The sequence below is a fragment of the Hemitrygon akajei genome, unplaced genomic scaffold (genome assembly GCF_048418815.1).
Source record: "Hemitrygon akajei unplaced genomic scaffold, sHemAka1.3 Scf000067, whole genome shotgun sequence".
NCBI lineage: Eukaryota > Metazoa > Chordata > Chondrichthyes > Myliobatiformes > Dasyatidae > Hemitrygon > Hemitrygon akajei.
The window spans coordinates 554,257-569,923 of record NW_027331953.1 but is presented as its reverse complement, the minus strand read 5'-3'; the positions used below and the strand labels follow the sequence as shown (position 1 = coordinate 569,923).

The window sequence follows — 15,667 nt, the reverse complement described above, 5'->3', positions numbered from 1 at the left end:
GATTGGTTTTTCGGATTAACGGGGTCACAATATGAACATTCCTGACTCGACCCTTTGTGTGTTTTACGAGGCCGAGTGGCTAGCTCAACGCTCAACCCAGCATGGATGGAAGGCGTGCCGGGAGGGGGAGGGGGTGTCACCCGACTTGGATTGGAACTCAGGAGCCTGCGCTCCGGAGTCCGGCGCTGATGTCACCGCCACCAAGCAACAGGAAACACCAGAGAGAAACCATAGCAACACACATAGAATGTCAGCGCCCCCCACCACCAAGCAACAGGAAACACCAGAGAGAGACCACAGCAACACACAGAATGTCAGCGCCCACCACCACCAAGCAACAGGAAACACCAGAGAGAGACCACAGCAACACAGACAGAATGTCAGCGCCCCCCACCACCAAGCAACAGGAAACACCAGAGAGAGGCCAGAGCAACACACAGAGAATGTCAGCGCCCACCACCACCAAGCAACAGGAAACACCAGAGAGAGACCATAGCAACACACACAGAATGTCAGCGCCCCCCAACACCAAGCAACAGGAAACACCAGCGACAGACCAGAGCAACACACAGAGAATGTCAGCGCCCACCACCACCAAGCAACAGGAAACACCAGCGACAGACCAGAGCAACACACACAGAATGTCAGCGCCCCCCACCACCAAGCAACAGGAAACACCAGAGAGAGACCATAGCAACACACACAGAATGTCAGCGCCCACCACCACCAAGCAACAGGAAAAACCAGAGAGAGACCATAGCAACACACACAGAATGTCAGCGCCCCCCAACCACCAAGCAACAGGAAACACCAGAGAGAAACCATAGCAACACACACAGAATGTCAGCGCCCCCCACCACCAAGCAACAGGAAACACCAGAGAGAAACCATAGCAACACACACAGAATGTCAGCGCCCCCCACCACCAAGAAACAGGAAACACCAGAGAGAGACCAAAGCAACACACAGAGAATGTCAGCGCCCCCCACCACCAAGCAACAGGAAACACCAGAGAGAAACCATAGCAACACAGACAGAATGTCAGCGCCCACCACCACCAAGCAACAGGAAACACCAGAGAGAAACCATAGCAACACACACAGAATGTCAGCGCCCACCACCACCAAGCAACAGGAAACAACAGAGAGAAACCATAGCAACACACACAGAATGTCAGCGCCCACCACCACCAAGCGACAGGAAACACCAGAGAGAGATCATAGCAACACAACCAGAATGTCTGCACCTCCCACCACCAAGCAACAGGAAACACCAGAGAGAAACCATAGCAACACAGACAGAATGTCAGCGCCCCCCACCACCAAGCAACAGGAAACACCAGAGAGAAACCATAGCAACACAGACAGAATGTCAGCGCCCACCACCACCAAGCAACAGGAAACACCAGAGAGAAACCATAGCAACACACACAGAATGTCAGCGCCCACCACCACCAAGCAACAGGAAACACCAGAGAGAAACCATAGCAACACACACAGAATGTCAGCGCCCCCCACCACCAAGCAACAGGAAACACCAGAGAGAGACCATAGCAACACACAGAGAATGTCAGCGCCCCCCACCACCAAGCAACAGGAAACACCAGAGAGAGACCACAGCAACACACACAGAATGTCAGCGCCCCCCACCACCAAGCAACAGGAAACACCAGAGAGAAACCATAGCAACACACACAGAATGTCAGCGCCCCCCACCACCAAGAAACAGGAAACACCAGAGAGTGACCATAGCAACACACACAGAATGTCAGCGCCCCCCCCCCCACCACCAAGCAACAGGAAGCACCAGAGACAGACCAGAGCAACACACAGAGAATGTCAGCGCCCACCACCACCAAGCAACAGGAAACACCAGAGAGAGACCAAAGCAACACACAGAGAATGTCAGCGCCCGCCACCACCAAGAAACAGGAAACACCAGAGAGAGACCAAAGCAACACACACAGAATGTCAGCGCCCCCCACCACCAAGCAACAGGAAACACCAGAGAGAGACCAAAGCAACACACAGAGAATGTCAGCGCCCCCCAACACCAAGCAACAGGAAACACCAGAGAGAGACCATAGCAACACACAGAGAATGTCAGCGCCCCCCACCACCAAGCAACAGGAAACACCAGAGAGAGACCATAGCAACACACACAGAATATCAGCGCCCCCCACCACCAAGCAACAGGAAACACCAGAGAGAAACCATAGCAACACACACAGAATGTCAGCGCCCCCCACCACCAAGCAACAGGAGACACCAGAGAGAGACCATAGCAACACACAGAGAATGCTGGAGGATCTCAGCAGTTCCAGCGGCATTTATGGAAAAGACAATATCTGCAGTCAACAAAAACTGTTGTTTACCCGACAGCTCGACGTGTCAAAGGCTCCCTCTCTCACGAGCAATATCACTCATTTTCACAGCAAAAGGGGAGACTGACAGTCGCTGTTATTATATTAAAAGTGTGCCGCAGCGAAATCCCGATGTTCCCTATCCTGCGACGCCACTGTCGGCAACACCAGCCTGAAATCAGGCATCCACAGGTCCGCACCCCGGAGGCGGGCCTGGAGAATGTCAAAAACCGGTCGGCCACAGAGCACCCGGAACTGGAACCCATCCACCGTAAAAGAAAATAGGTTGCGAATGCCACTGGCAGCTCCGGGACTCGATGGAACCCAACCAACTCTGAAAAGGGAAAAATGAGATATTAAAGGCAAGAATTAGGCTGTTTTCGCAGCCACTTGGTGCCGTCTTAATTCTGCCCTTATTTCTTTGCTTTTCTGTTGCTTTGGGTAACAACATGAGTTCTGCCCGCCTCCCCCCTTTTTCATAGTATGCACTGTCACCTCGGCCTGTGCAGTTCCCCAGCTTGTGCTCGTGTGCTCTCTGCTGTCCGTGTCACGGTCCCAACCGTTAATCCCCCATATTCTCCTAATTCCCCTTGTTGCGACACACCTGATTCTCATCTAAACCTGCAGCGTAAATACCCCGGCTTTGCATCCGCTCATCGCCAGGTCGCTGTGTCAGCCAGTGTGGTAATTCACGTTCCCAGCCGCTTCGGATTGTGCATTCTAAGTTTTACTTCAGTGCCGAGGTTTACCCGTGTAACTCTGTCTCTTCCTGTCAAGCTAAGTTTTGCCTGCCGCCTGTCTCCTGTTTGCCCTTCAGCTCCAGCAACGCCCTGTGTCAAGGTAAGTTTTGCCTGCCTGCTGCTTTTCCGTTCACCCTCCTGTTTGCCGTTCAGCCCCAGCCACGCTCACGCCCTCGTCTGCATCCCGACTCTATCTCCGTGCCGGTGTCCTGCGTCTGGGTTTGCCCCGTTCCTTGTCACAGTCCAACACATATCCACAGCCTTTGGCAACGTCAAGTCATTCTCCTCACGGAGCTGTCTGTCTCTGAGCCTATTATCTGTGATTCCACAGACTATTTTGTCCCCATCTGGTAAGTCTGTCAAATCTCCAAATTCACAGGACTTATTCAGTGTGTGCAGCTCAGCTCAGTATTGGTCTCAAATAACAACTTGTTTCTGGTCACAGGAAAGAAAGGTTACTTCCCTCAATCGTGATGTTTTTTATTTGGAACAAAATACACCTCAAGGCTGTTTCGTCAATTTGAAAGCTGTTTTAGATATCCAAAGCATCTTTGCCAATTACATGTGGAAACATATACGCTTTCAAAAGTGGGAACTTACGGCTTTTCCTGGCTAACAGAGTGAAGGTGTTTGTGGAGCGACCTCCCGATCTTCGCTGCATCTCGCCAATATAACACAGGCTCCACCGGCAGCACTGCATACAGTATGTGACACTAACACACTCGCTGGTGAAGTGTGGCCTCACGTGTAAACACACCCTGAATGGTAGTGAGAGAGAGAGGAGGTGTAGGGGCGGATGTGTGGCAATTGTTCGGTAGCAAGGAGAAGTACCAGGAGGGAGATCAGTGGTGTGGGACGAGCTGCCAAAAGGGAGACGTGCAGACCACTTTGGCGTGGTCCTATCTTCTGTCCAACACAGGCGGGATCTCCTGACGGCCATTTCAATACAGCTTCCCATTCACATCGCCACACGTCAGCACAAACTTTCCTCCACCCACTGTCAGCCCAAGATGATGGCCACCAGTTCCGCTGTGGCTGCCAGTGAATGGTCAGTAAGTCATTTCCTCATCGTTACCTATCATCCGGGCACAAAAACAATCACAGCTAATTTTCCGGTTAAATTACCCTTTGATCCATCTGTAAAAAAAAGGGTTCTCGCATCGTAATAATTGTGCTTCATATATGATCAAGCAACAGGCAGAACAGAATGCTTAGACGTGATTAAATCGTGTAAGCTAAAATCAGCTGAAGGCTTTGGAACAGCGGAGGTGGGGGGTTACCGAGAAAGATACATCGCATGATCCAACAGACCCATATTGCTAGAGTGGTGAGGACACAGGCACCCAAAACTAAAAATGCTCTTCTTGTGATGTTCCCAAGGGAATCCCCCTGGGCCGCATCAAATTCTGCGAGAACGCCATCTTGCCAGCCAGGGCTGTATATGTTGCTTCCTCAGCCACAAGCCCCGGATCACCAGCGACCCGAAAGAACCTCTGAATAAGGAGAAGAGAGCCTCCCTGTGTGGAGACAAGACAAGCACTGAGGCGAGAACGGAGTGAACGGAGGGCAGGGCTGAGGTAGGTTTGAAGGTCCCTACAAGAGGAAGCTGGAGTACAAGCTCCAGTAGGGTAGCATAGCGGGCGTGTAGTCGGCTACGAAGCAGGTCACCGGCTTCAAGGTTAAAGAAAGGAAGATCGGAGGCTTGCCTGGACAGGGCCAATGAAGTGGATTTGTTTTTCTCAGCAGGTTCAGCAGGGGACCTACTGCTGTCCACTCTCCCACTGGCCAAGACCACACACCCTCCCTGCCGTCGAGGCAGGTTGAACGGACAGCTGGAGAGACTAGAGACTCTGGCCCAGACGGTATCAGCCCCAGGGTACTGAAGGGCAGTGCGAGCCACCGGTCTGGTATTTTGTAGCACCTTTACAATTTGAGTCTGAGTCTGGAAAAGATACTGGTGCCGTGGAAGACTTCTTGCTTAGTTCCTCTACCCAAGGAGGCGACTAAATCGGGTCTTTATGACTACAGACCAATTGCCCTAACATAGATAGATAGATAGATAGATAGATAGATAGATAGATAGATAGATAGATAGATAGATAGATAGATACTTTATTCATCCCCATGGGGAAATTCAACTTTTTTTCCAATGTCCCATATACTTGTTGTAGCAAAACTAATTACATACAATACTTAACTCAGTAAAAAATATGATATGCATCTAAATCACTATCTCAAAAAGCATTAATAATAGCTTTTAAAAAGTTCTTAAGTCCTGGCGGTTGAATTGTAAAGCCTAATGGCATTGGGGAGTATTGACCTCTTCATCCTGTCTGAGGAGCATTGTATCGATAGTAACCTGTCGCTGAAACTGCTTCTCTGTCTCTGGATGGTGCTATGTAGAGGATGTTCAGGGTTTTCCATAATTGACCGAGAAGGGGCTGGAGAGACTAGAGACTCTGGCCCAGACGGTATCAGCCCCAGGATACTGAAGGGCAGTGCGAGCCACCGGTCTGGTATTTTGTAGCACCTTTACAATTTGAGTCTGAGTCTGGAAAAGATACTGGTGCCGTGGAAGACTTCTTGCTTAGTTCCTCTACCCAAGGAGGCGACTAAATCGGGTCTTTATGACTACAGACCAATTGCCCTAACATCTGATGCGATGAAGGGGCTGGAGTGGCCGGTGCTGGGCCACAGTTGAGATCTTCATTGGACACTCTCCGGTTAGCCAATCAGCTTCTTGTGGGAGCGGATGATATCACCGTCTGCCTGTTGAAGCGAGCTTGCTCACACCTGGACAATGCTGGTGGCATTGTGAGCACCACATTTTTTTTTATTTCTCTTCCGCCTTCAATACAACCCAATCACGTTCTGAGCAAGAAGCTGCAAAGGATGGGCGTAGACAAATCCACTCTCTCCTGGATCACTGACTACCTGACTGATAGACTCCCAGTTTGTACCGCTGGGTGGTTCTCTGCCTGAGGTGGAAGTGAGTGTCACTGGAGCCCCACAAGGGACTGTCCTGTCTCCGTTTCTGTTCACAGTGTACACCTCAGACTTTCAGTACGACTCTGAGTCTGGCCACTTGCAGAAGTTCTCTGATAACTCTGCGGTAGTTGGGTGCATGAGAGACGGGCGGGAGTCGGAGCGCAGAGGACTGTCTGTAGCAGGATGTTGGAGATCATTTACCAGTCAGTTGCAGAGAGTGCCGTCCTCTTTGCTGCCTTATGTTGGTGGAGCAGCATTGGTACTTGGTGATGGAAAAAGACTGAACAAACTCATCAAAAAGGTTGACGTGGTGGAGCGCAGGTCAGGAAACATACTGTTATTCATTATGGACAATCTGGCACATCCTCTGCATGACCTACTGAACAAGCAGCGGATCATCTGTTTGAATAAACTCTGCTGTCAGAAGGATTGTTACGGAGTAAGCGTATACAACAGTTCAGACATCATAGTCTCTGCTTTAATATTTCCTATATTATTATTGAAAATTGGTACATTATTATTCATTCTACATTTGATTTTGAGTTAAGTGTGCACACTTCTTGGTGTGTTTTTAAATGATGCTGCCAAAATGATAGAAATTGCAACGCGGAATCTGATGCGCATGCGTAGAGGACTGAGCTGATCCTGGATATCGCGCATGCGCTCAGTAGACGAGAGGCTCACGAGGATCGGCGCGGGTAAGAGGCGGCTCCGGATGGGCATTAATCATCAGCGTTTGAACCGCGATTGAAGAACAATTACTGTGAGCCCGGCCCGCACTACTCCTACACCCCTGGGCAGATCACGGTCTTTTCCGTCTTTTTCAGCCCCAGGGAGATTTCGGCTGGTGACCGTTGGCGCGGCCACGATCTCTGTGGCGCATGCGCCTCGCCTTCGCTGGCCTTCCTTGGATGGCGGATAGATCGGTTTTTAGTTCGTGGGGGCTTCTGGGTAAAGAGGCAGCCATGCGGAGCGCTATCGGCGTTGTCCTCGTACAGTCGGAGGAAATTGGAGCGGATGTATCCCCCAAACACTGCCGAACTCCAACGATGTGAATCCAAGCATTAGGGACTCGGAACAAAAGTATATTTCCCAGCTAATCTCCGATGAAGTGTCTACCTTATAGTCAGTGAAAATGTCAATTCGTTCTGTTTGGCAAAAAAAATCCTTCCATCAGCTTTTGTTTTCTCTGGGTAAATAACGGTACGAAACACCTCTGTCATCGATGACAAGAGACTTGTGGCTTTCGCATCACAAAATTACCACATTCCAATGAGAATAACCACTACCATCCCCTTCATGTTCGTTGGCATTGCCATCGATGGGTTCATCACTGTCAAGCGCTTGTTGGGAGGGGATCAAAGTCATTAGAAAATCGACAGGATCAGACATGTAATAACAAGTGCTCTTTGTAGTGCTGTGGGGCGTGACAAGAACTTGAAATAACATCAAATGGACAGAGTCAAATTGAGGCAACTCACAAGTTAATTGAGGGCAGAAATCCCCTATTCTCATACAGGCAGAGAATTTGTTGGTTAGTTAGAATGCCTGATATATACCTTGTCAGAAGATGAGGAGTTTGTAGCAGTATATAGAAATTTATAGCACAGTACAAGCCCTTCAGCTCCAACGTGAGATGAACTTCATAACATTATGATGCCAGAGCTCCTGACAGACTAAAGCCTCACCTGAATAATTGTTCTTCACCCACTGATGTCCTTTCAAATATTTTTACAGGTTTGAAATGGCAGAACACTTGTGCATGGGAATCTCAACATGTCAATTTTGCTGTCTGTGTCCAGATATATAAGAAGTGACGAAATACTTTCTTTGCAAGACCAACACATCTGTTATCGATCCTTGGAGATGAAGAGTTAATCTCATGCCGGCTGGAAATGTATTTTGTGTCTGAAATGAAGTTTTCTGTTGTAACTCAGTGAAATCCACTGGAACTGGGGTGCTGAGAACACACTCACAGCCTACCCGCGGACACTCCAGTGAGTTCACAGTGGCGAGAGGCCATTCACCCACTCTGTGTGTGGGAGGGGAATTACTCTGTCATCCAGCCTGAAGATACATAAGCAAGTTCACAGCACAGAGAGATGCTCCACCTGTTCTGACTGTGGGAAGCAATTCAATCTATCATCGAGGCTGAAGATATATCCAAAAATACACCAGTGAGGGGATATTGACCTGCTCGGACGGTGGGAAGGCATTCACACACTCAACTGTGACACCAGCAGGTTCACACACAGCCATTCACCTGCTCTGAATGTGGGAAAAGATTCACTCAATCATCTCAACTGAACGAACACCAGCGAGTTCATTCTGAGAAGATGCCGTTCACCTGCTCAGACGATTGGAAGGGATTCACTCGCTCATCCACACTACAGAGACAACAGCGAGTTCACACTGGGGAGAGGCCATTCACGTGCTCAGACTGTGGGACGTGATTCACTCACTCATCCACACTACAGAGACTACAGCGAGTTCACACTGGGGAGAGGTCATTCACGGGCTCAGACTGTGGGAAGGGATTCACTCACTCATCCACACTACAGAGACAACAGCGAGTTCACACTGGGGAGAAGCCATTCACGTGCTTAGACTGTGGGAAGGGATTCACTCGGTTATCCACCCTTGTGAAGCACTACCGGATTCACACCGGGGAGAGGCCGTTCACCTGCTCAGGTTGTGGGAAGGGATTCACTCGCTCATCCACACTACAGAGACAACAGCGAGTTCACACCGGGGAGAGGCCGTTCACCTGCTCAGGTTGTGGGAAGGGATTCACTCGCTCATCCACACTACAGAGACAACAGCGAGTTCACACTGGGGAGAGGCCATTCACCTGTTCCGACTGTGGGAAGGGATTCACTCGCTCATCCACACTACAGAGACAACAGCGAGTTCACACTGGGGAGAGGCCATTCATCTGTTCCGACTGTGGGAAGGGATTCACTCACTCATCCACACTACAGAGACTACAGCGAGTTCACACTGGGGAGAGGTCATTCACGTGCTCAGACTGTGGGAAGGGATTCACTCACTCATCCACACTACAGAGACAACAGCGAGTTCACACTGGGGAGAAGCCATTCACGTGCTTAGACTGTGGGAAGGGATTCACTCGGTTACCCACCCTTGTGAAGCACTACCGGATTCACACCGGGGAGAGGCCGTTCACCTGCTCAGGTTGTGGGAAGGGATTCACTCGCTCATCCACACTACAGAGACAACAGCGAGTTCACACCGGGGAGAGGCCGTTCACCTGCTCAGGTTGTGGGAAGGGATTCACTCGCTCATCCACACTACAGAGACAACAGCGAGTTCACACTGGGGAGAGGCCATTCATCTGTTCCGACTGTGGGAAGGGATTCACTCACTCATCCACACTACAGAGACTACAGCGAGTTCACACTGGGGAGAGGTCATTCACGTGCTCAGACTGTGGGAAGGGATTCACTCACTCATCCACACTACAGAGACAACAGCGAGTTCACACTGGGGAGAAGCCATTCACGTGCTTAGACTGTGGGAAGGGATTCACTCGGTTACCCACCCTTGCGAAGCACTACCGGATTCACACCGGGGAGAGGCCGTTCACCTGCTCAGGTTGTGGGAAGGGATTCACTCGCTCATCCACACTACAGAGACAACAGTGAGTTCACACTGGGGAGAGGCCATTCACCTGTTCCGACTGTGGGAAGGGATTCACTCGCTCATCCACACTACAGAGACAACAGTGAGTTCAGACTGGGGAGAGGCCATTCACCTGTTCCGACTGTGGGAAGAGATTCACTCACTCATCCACACTACAGAGACTACAGCGAGTTCACACTGGGGAGAGGTCATTCACGTGCTCAGACTGTGGGAAGGGATTCACTCACTCATCCACACTACAGAGACTACAGCGAGTTCACACTGGGGAGAGGTCATTCACGTGCTCAGACTGTGGGAAGGGATTCACTCACTCATCCACACTACAGAGACAACAGCGAGTTCACACTGGGGAGAAGCCATTCACGTGCTTAGACTGTGGGAAGGGATTCACTCGGTTACCCACCCTTGTGAAGCACTACCGGATTCACACCGGGGAGAGGCCGTTCACCTGCTCAGGTTGTGGGAAGGGATTCACTCGCTCATCCACACTACAGAGACAACAGTGAGTTCACACTGGGGAGAGGCCATTCACCTGTTCCGACTGTGGGAAGGGATTCACTCGCTCATCCACACTACAGAGACAACAGTGAGTTCACACTGGGGAGAGGCCATTCACCTGTTCCGACTGTGGGAAGAGATTCACTCACTCATCCACACTACAGAGACTACAGCGAGTTCACACTGGGGAGAGGCCATTCACGTGCTTAGACTGTGGGAAGGGATTCACTCGGTTATCCACCCTTGTGAAGCACTACCGGATTCACACCGGGGAGAGGCCATTCACCTGCTCAGATTGTGGGAAGGGATTCACTCGCTCATCCACACTACAGAGACAACAGTGAGTTCACACTGGGGAGAGGCCATTCACCTGCTCAGACTGTGGGAAGGGATTCACTCAGTCAGCACACCTACTGAGACACCAGTTAGTCCACACAAGGCAGAGGCCTTTCACGTGCTCTGAATGTGGGAATAAATTCACTTGGTCTTCTCAACTGAAGGCACAGCAGCGAGTTCACACTGGGGAGAGGCCATTCACCTGTTCCGACTGTGGGAAGGGATTCACTCGCTCATCCACACTACAGAGACAACAGTGAGTTCAGACTGGGGAGAGGCCATTCACCTGTTCCGACTGTGGGAAGAGATTCACTCACTCATCCACACTACAGAGACTACAGCGAGTTCACACTGGGGAGAGGTCATTCACGTGCTCAGACTGTGGGAAGGGATTCACTCACTCATCCACACTACAGAGACTACAGCGAGTTCACACTGGGGAGAGGTCATTCACGTGCTCAGACTGTGGGAAGGGATTCACTCACTCATCCACACTACAGAGACAACAGCGAGTTCACACTGGGGAGAAGCCATTCACGTGCTTAGACTGTGGGAAGGGATTCACTCGGTTACCCACCCTTGTGAAGCACTACCGGATTCACACCGGGGAGAGGCCGTTCACCTGCTCAGGTTGTGGGAAGGGATTCACTCGCTCATCCACACTACAGAGACAACAGTGAGTTCACACTGGGGAGAGGCCATTCACCTGTTCCGACTGTGGGAAGGGATTCACTCGCTCATCCACACTACAGAGACAACAGTGAGTTCACACTGGGGAGAGGCCATTCACCTGTTCCGACTGTGGGAAGAGATTCACTCACTCATCCACACTACAGAGACTACAGCGAGTTCACACTGGGGAGAGGCCATTCACGTGCTTAGACTGTGGGAAGGGATTCACTCGGTTATCCACCCTTGTGAAGCACTACCGGATTCACACCGGGGAGAGGCCATTCACCTGCTCAGATTGTGGGAAGGGATTCACTCGCTCATCCACACTACAGAGACAACAGTGAGTTCACACTGGGGAGAGGCCATTCACCTGCTCAGACTGTGGGAAGGGATTCACTCAGTCAGCACACCTACTGAGACACCAGTTAGTCCACACAAGGCAGAGGCCTTTCACGTGCTCTGAATGTGGGAATAAATTCACTTGGTCTTCTCAACTGAAGGCACAGCAGCGAGTTCACACTGGGGAGAAACCATTCAGCTGCTCTGAATGTGGGAAGGGATTCACTCGGTCATCTACATTTTTGAAGCACAACAGAATTCACACTGGGGAGAAGCCATTCAGCTGCTCAGACTGTGGGAAAGAATTCACACAGTCATCTGACTTGAAAATGCATCAACGAATTCACACTGGGGAGAGGCTGTCCACCTGCTCAGATTGTGGGAACGGTTTCACTCGGTCATGCATGCTACAGAGACACCCACCAGCAAGTTCACACTGGGGAGAAGCTGTTCTGCTGCTCTGAATGTGGGACAAGATTCAGTCGATCATCTCACCTACTGGAACACCAGCGGCTTCACACTGGGGAGAGGCCGTTCACCTGCTCTGACTGTGGGAAGGCATTCACTCTGTCATCCATGCTACAGACACACTAGCGAGTTCACACTGGAGACAGGCCGTTCACCTGCTCCGACTGTGGGAAGGGATTCTCCCAGTCATCTTCTCTGCTGACCCATCAGTTAGTCCACGCGTGGGACAGGCCATTCACTTGCTCCGAATGTGGGAGGGGATTCACTCAGTCATCCATGCTGCAGAGACACCGGTTTGTTCACACTGGGGAAAGGCCGTTCATCTGCTCTGAATGTGGGAGGGGATTCACTCAGTCATCCATGCTGCAGAGACACCGGTTTGTTCACACTGGGGAAAGGCCGTTCACCTGCTCAGACTGTGGGAAGGCATTCACACGCTGATCCACACTGCAGAGACAGTGGTGGGTTCACACTGTGGTGAGGGTGGTCACCTGCTCAGACTGTGGGATGGGTTTCAGTCAGTCATTCATCCTTGTGTCCCCCAACCAAGCTTTGACCCAACGTGAATCGGAGAGATCAGAAGCTTGAGAGGACGTAATTCACTCAGGTTCACCGACCGAGTATTAAAGGCAGTGGTTCAGGGCAGATTATTTTTGAGCTTTCAGCAGTGGCCAATCTGTATTTAGGGTTGATTATCAAGAACAAGTCAGGCAGGAGCAAGTGGAGCGGTCACTGTTGGAGTGGACAGAGTCAGAGTGGAGACTTTGCGGCTTTACCTCTTTAGGTTTCAGTGAGGAGCGCCTTCAGTCAGAGAAGGCAAAATCATGCCAAAGGTAGAATTTTTTTGCCCCCTTTTCATTTGCTCAGAACAGTGGAGATGTCAGGCAGGCTAATGGAAAGCTCCTCTTGCGGGATGTGGGAAGGCAGGGGTCCCTCCTGTGTCCCTGATAACTACACCTGTGAGAAGGGCATCCAGCTTCAGTTCCAAACAATCCACATTACGGAGTTGCAGCTGAAACTGGATGAACTCCAGATCATTCGGGAGGTTGAAGGGGTGATAAGTTGGACATTTGAGATGTAGTTGCATCCAAGAAGCACGGCAAAGGAAACTGGGTAACAGTCAGGAAGGGTAAAGTGGGAAACAGCGAGACCAGTTTACCCCTGTGTCCATCCCCCTGAACAACACAGATATCACTTTAGGTACAGTCAGGGATGGTGGGGATGACCAAGTAAAGGAAGGTCACAGCAACAGGGTCTCTGGCACTTAGTCTGGCTCTGAGACTGAGGAGGGAAGGGTGGAGAAGAGGCGAGCTGTGGTCAGAGGTTATTCATTCCTTCAGGGAACTGATAGGACGTCCTGTGGGTGAGAATGAGATTCCAGGATGGCATGTGGTCTCCTGCATGCAAGGTTCTGATATATGGTCTGGTCGAGTAACGAGGTTCTGCAAAGGGAGTTCGGGGAGTGAGCTGCTAAGTTAAAGGGCAGCTCATCCAGGGCTGTGATCTCAGGACTGTCATCTGTGCCACGTGCCAGGAATCGGAAGATTATACCGTTTAACACATGGCTAAGGAGTTGGTGCAGGAGGGAGTGTATAAGATTTTTGGATCTTCTGAGCTGGTGAGGATTGTTGTGTACAGAGGAGTGCGAGTGTGTTGGGGGGGAGAGCACATCGTTGATGGAGTGCGACTGCGCAGACAGTCTCTCACACACAGACACAGTGTGTGAGGGAGGGGAGTGAGAAGGGAAAAGGGGAATGAGGAATGAGGAGGATGGAGTTAGGGCTCCCTCACAAAGTCCCAGACTCACCCACCCCACCCCCCTTTGGAATTGGTCCCATTTAATTTTGCAGTATTTTAAGTTTCCACTCACTTAAAGTTCTTATTAAAGAGCTTTTTGTATGGGCACGTTGGAGAATTATCTCATTAGTTACCCTACCTTTATATGATATTTTCAGCATTCTTCTAAGAAACCGCATTTCTGTTGCTTCGAAGTTTCTTTGGAGTTCTGGTGTTTCCAGTCCATGTTTCTGAAGCATACAGCAAGATTGACCAGATGTCACATTTTAGTAGCCTAAACCGTGTTATCATAGAATTGTGTCTGTTGGTAAAAATCGTTTTTTGGAAGTTGGTTTTGGTAATACCAATTCTACTTTTTATTTCTTCTTTACTTCCAGCATCTTGTGATATAGACAGATAGACAGACATACATTATTGATCCCGAGGGAAATTGGTTTTTGTTACAGTTGCACCAACCAAGAATAGAGTAGAAATATAGCAAAATAAAACCAGAAGTAATGAAATAATACTAAGTAAATTATGCCAAGTGGAAATAAGTCCAGGACCAGCCTATTGGCTCAGATCGGCTGACATTCCGAGGGAGGAATTGTAAAGTTTGATGGCCACAGGCAGGAATGACTTCCTATGCATCTCGGTGAAATGAGTCTCTGGCTGAATGTACTCCTGTGCCTAACCAGTACATTATGGAGTGGATGGGAGACATTGTCCAAGATGGCATGCAACTTGGACAGCATCCTCTTTTCAGACACCACCGTCAGAGAGTCCTGTTCCACCCCCACAACATCACTGGCCTTACAAATGAGTTTGTTGACTGTTGGTGTCTGTTACCTTCAGCCTGCTGCCCCAGCACACAACAGCAAACATGATAGCACTGGCCACTACAGACTCGTAGAACATCTTCAACATCGTCCGGCAGATGTTAAAGGACATCAGCCTCCTCAGGAAATAGAGACGGCTCTGACCCTTCTTGTAGACAACCTCAGTGTTCTTTGACCAGTCCAGTTTATTGTCAATTCGTATCCCCAGGTACTTGTAATCCTCCACCATGTCCACACTGACTCCTTGGATGGAAACAGGGGTCACCGGTGCCTTAGCCCTCCTCAGGTCCACCACCAGCTCCTTAGTCTTTTTCACATTAAGCTGCAGATGATTCTGCTTGCACCATGTAACAAAGTTTCCCACCGTAACCCTGCACTCAGCCTGATCTCCCTTGCTGATGCATCCAACTATGGCAGAGTCATCAGAAAACTTCTGAAGATGGCAAGACTCTGTGCAGTAGTTGAAGTCCGAGGTGTAGATGGTGAAGAGAAAGGGAGACAGGATAGTCCCCTTTGGAGTCCCAGTGCTGCTGACCACTCTGTCTGACACACGGAGTTGCAAGCGCACGTACTGTGGTCTGCCAGTCAGGTAATCAATAATCCATGACACCAGGGAAGCATCCACCTGCATCACTGTCAGCTTCTCACCCAGCAGAGCAGGGCGGATGGTGTTGAACGCACTGGAGAAGTCAAAAGACATGAGCATCACAGTGCTCGCCGGCTTGTCCAGGTGGGCGTAGACACGGTTCAGCAGGTACATGATGGCTTCCTCGAATCCTAGTCGGGGCTGATAGGCAAACTGGAGGGGGTCTAAGTGTGGCCTAACCATAGGTCGGAGCTGCTCTAGAACAAGTCTCTCCAGGGTCTTCATGATGTGGGAGGTCAATGCCACCGGTCTGTAGTCATTGGAGCCACTGGGGCACGGTGCCTTCGGTACAGGGACGAGGCAGGACGGCTTCAACAGCACAGGAACCCTCTGGAGACTC

General features: G+C 50.4%; 1 protein-coding gene across 1 annotated transcript in view; it reads left to right on the top strand.

Annotated features, from left to right (window-relative positions):
• LOC140722011 (uncharacterized) overlaps window positions 1–15,667 on the top strand; it is a 156,617-nt gene that overhangs the window by 61,900 nt on the left and 79,050 nt on the right. The window contains 6 exon segments of the mRNA XM_073036825.1: window positions 2,382–2,633; window positions 3,180–3,202; window positions 4,483–4,539; window positions 6,721–6,788; window positions 6,918–7,041; window positions 8,670–9,362. Of these exon segments, the coding sequence (XP_072892926.1) occupies window positions 2,382–2,633; window positions 3,180–3,202; window positions 4,483–4,539; window positions 6,721–6,788; window positions 6,918–7,041; window positions 8,670–9,362 (1,217 nt within the window).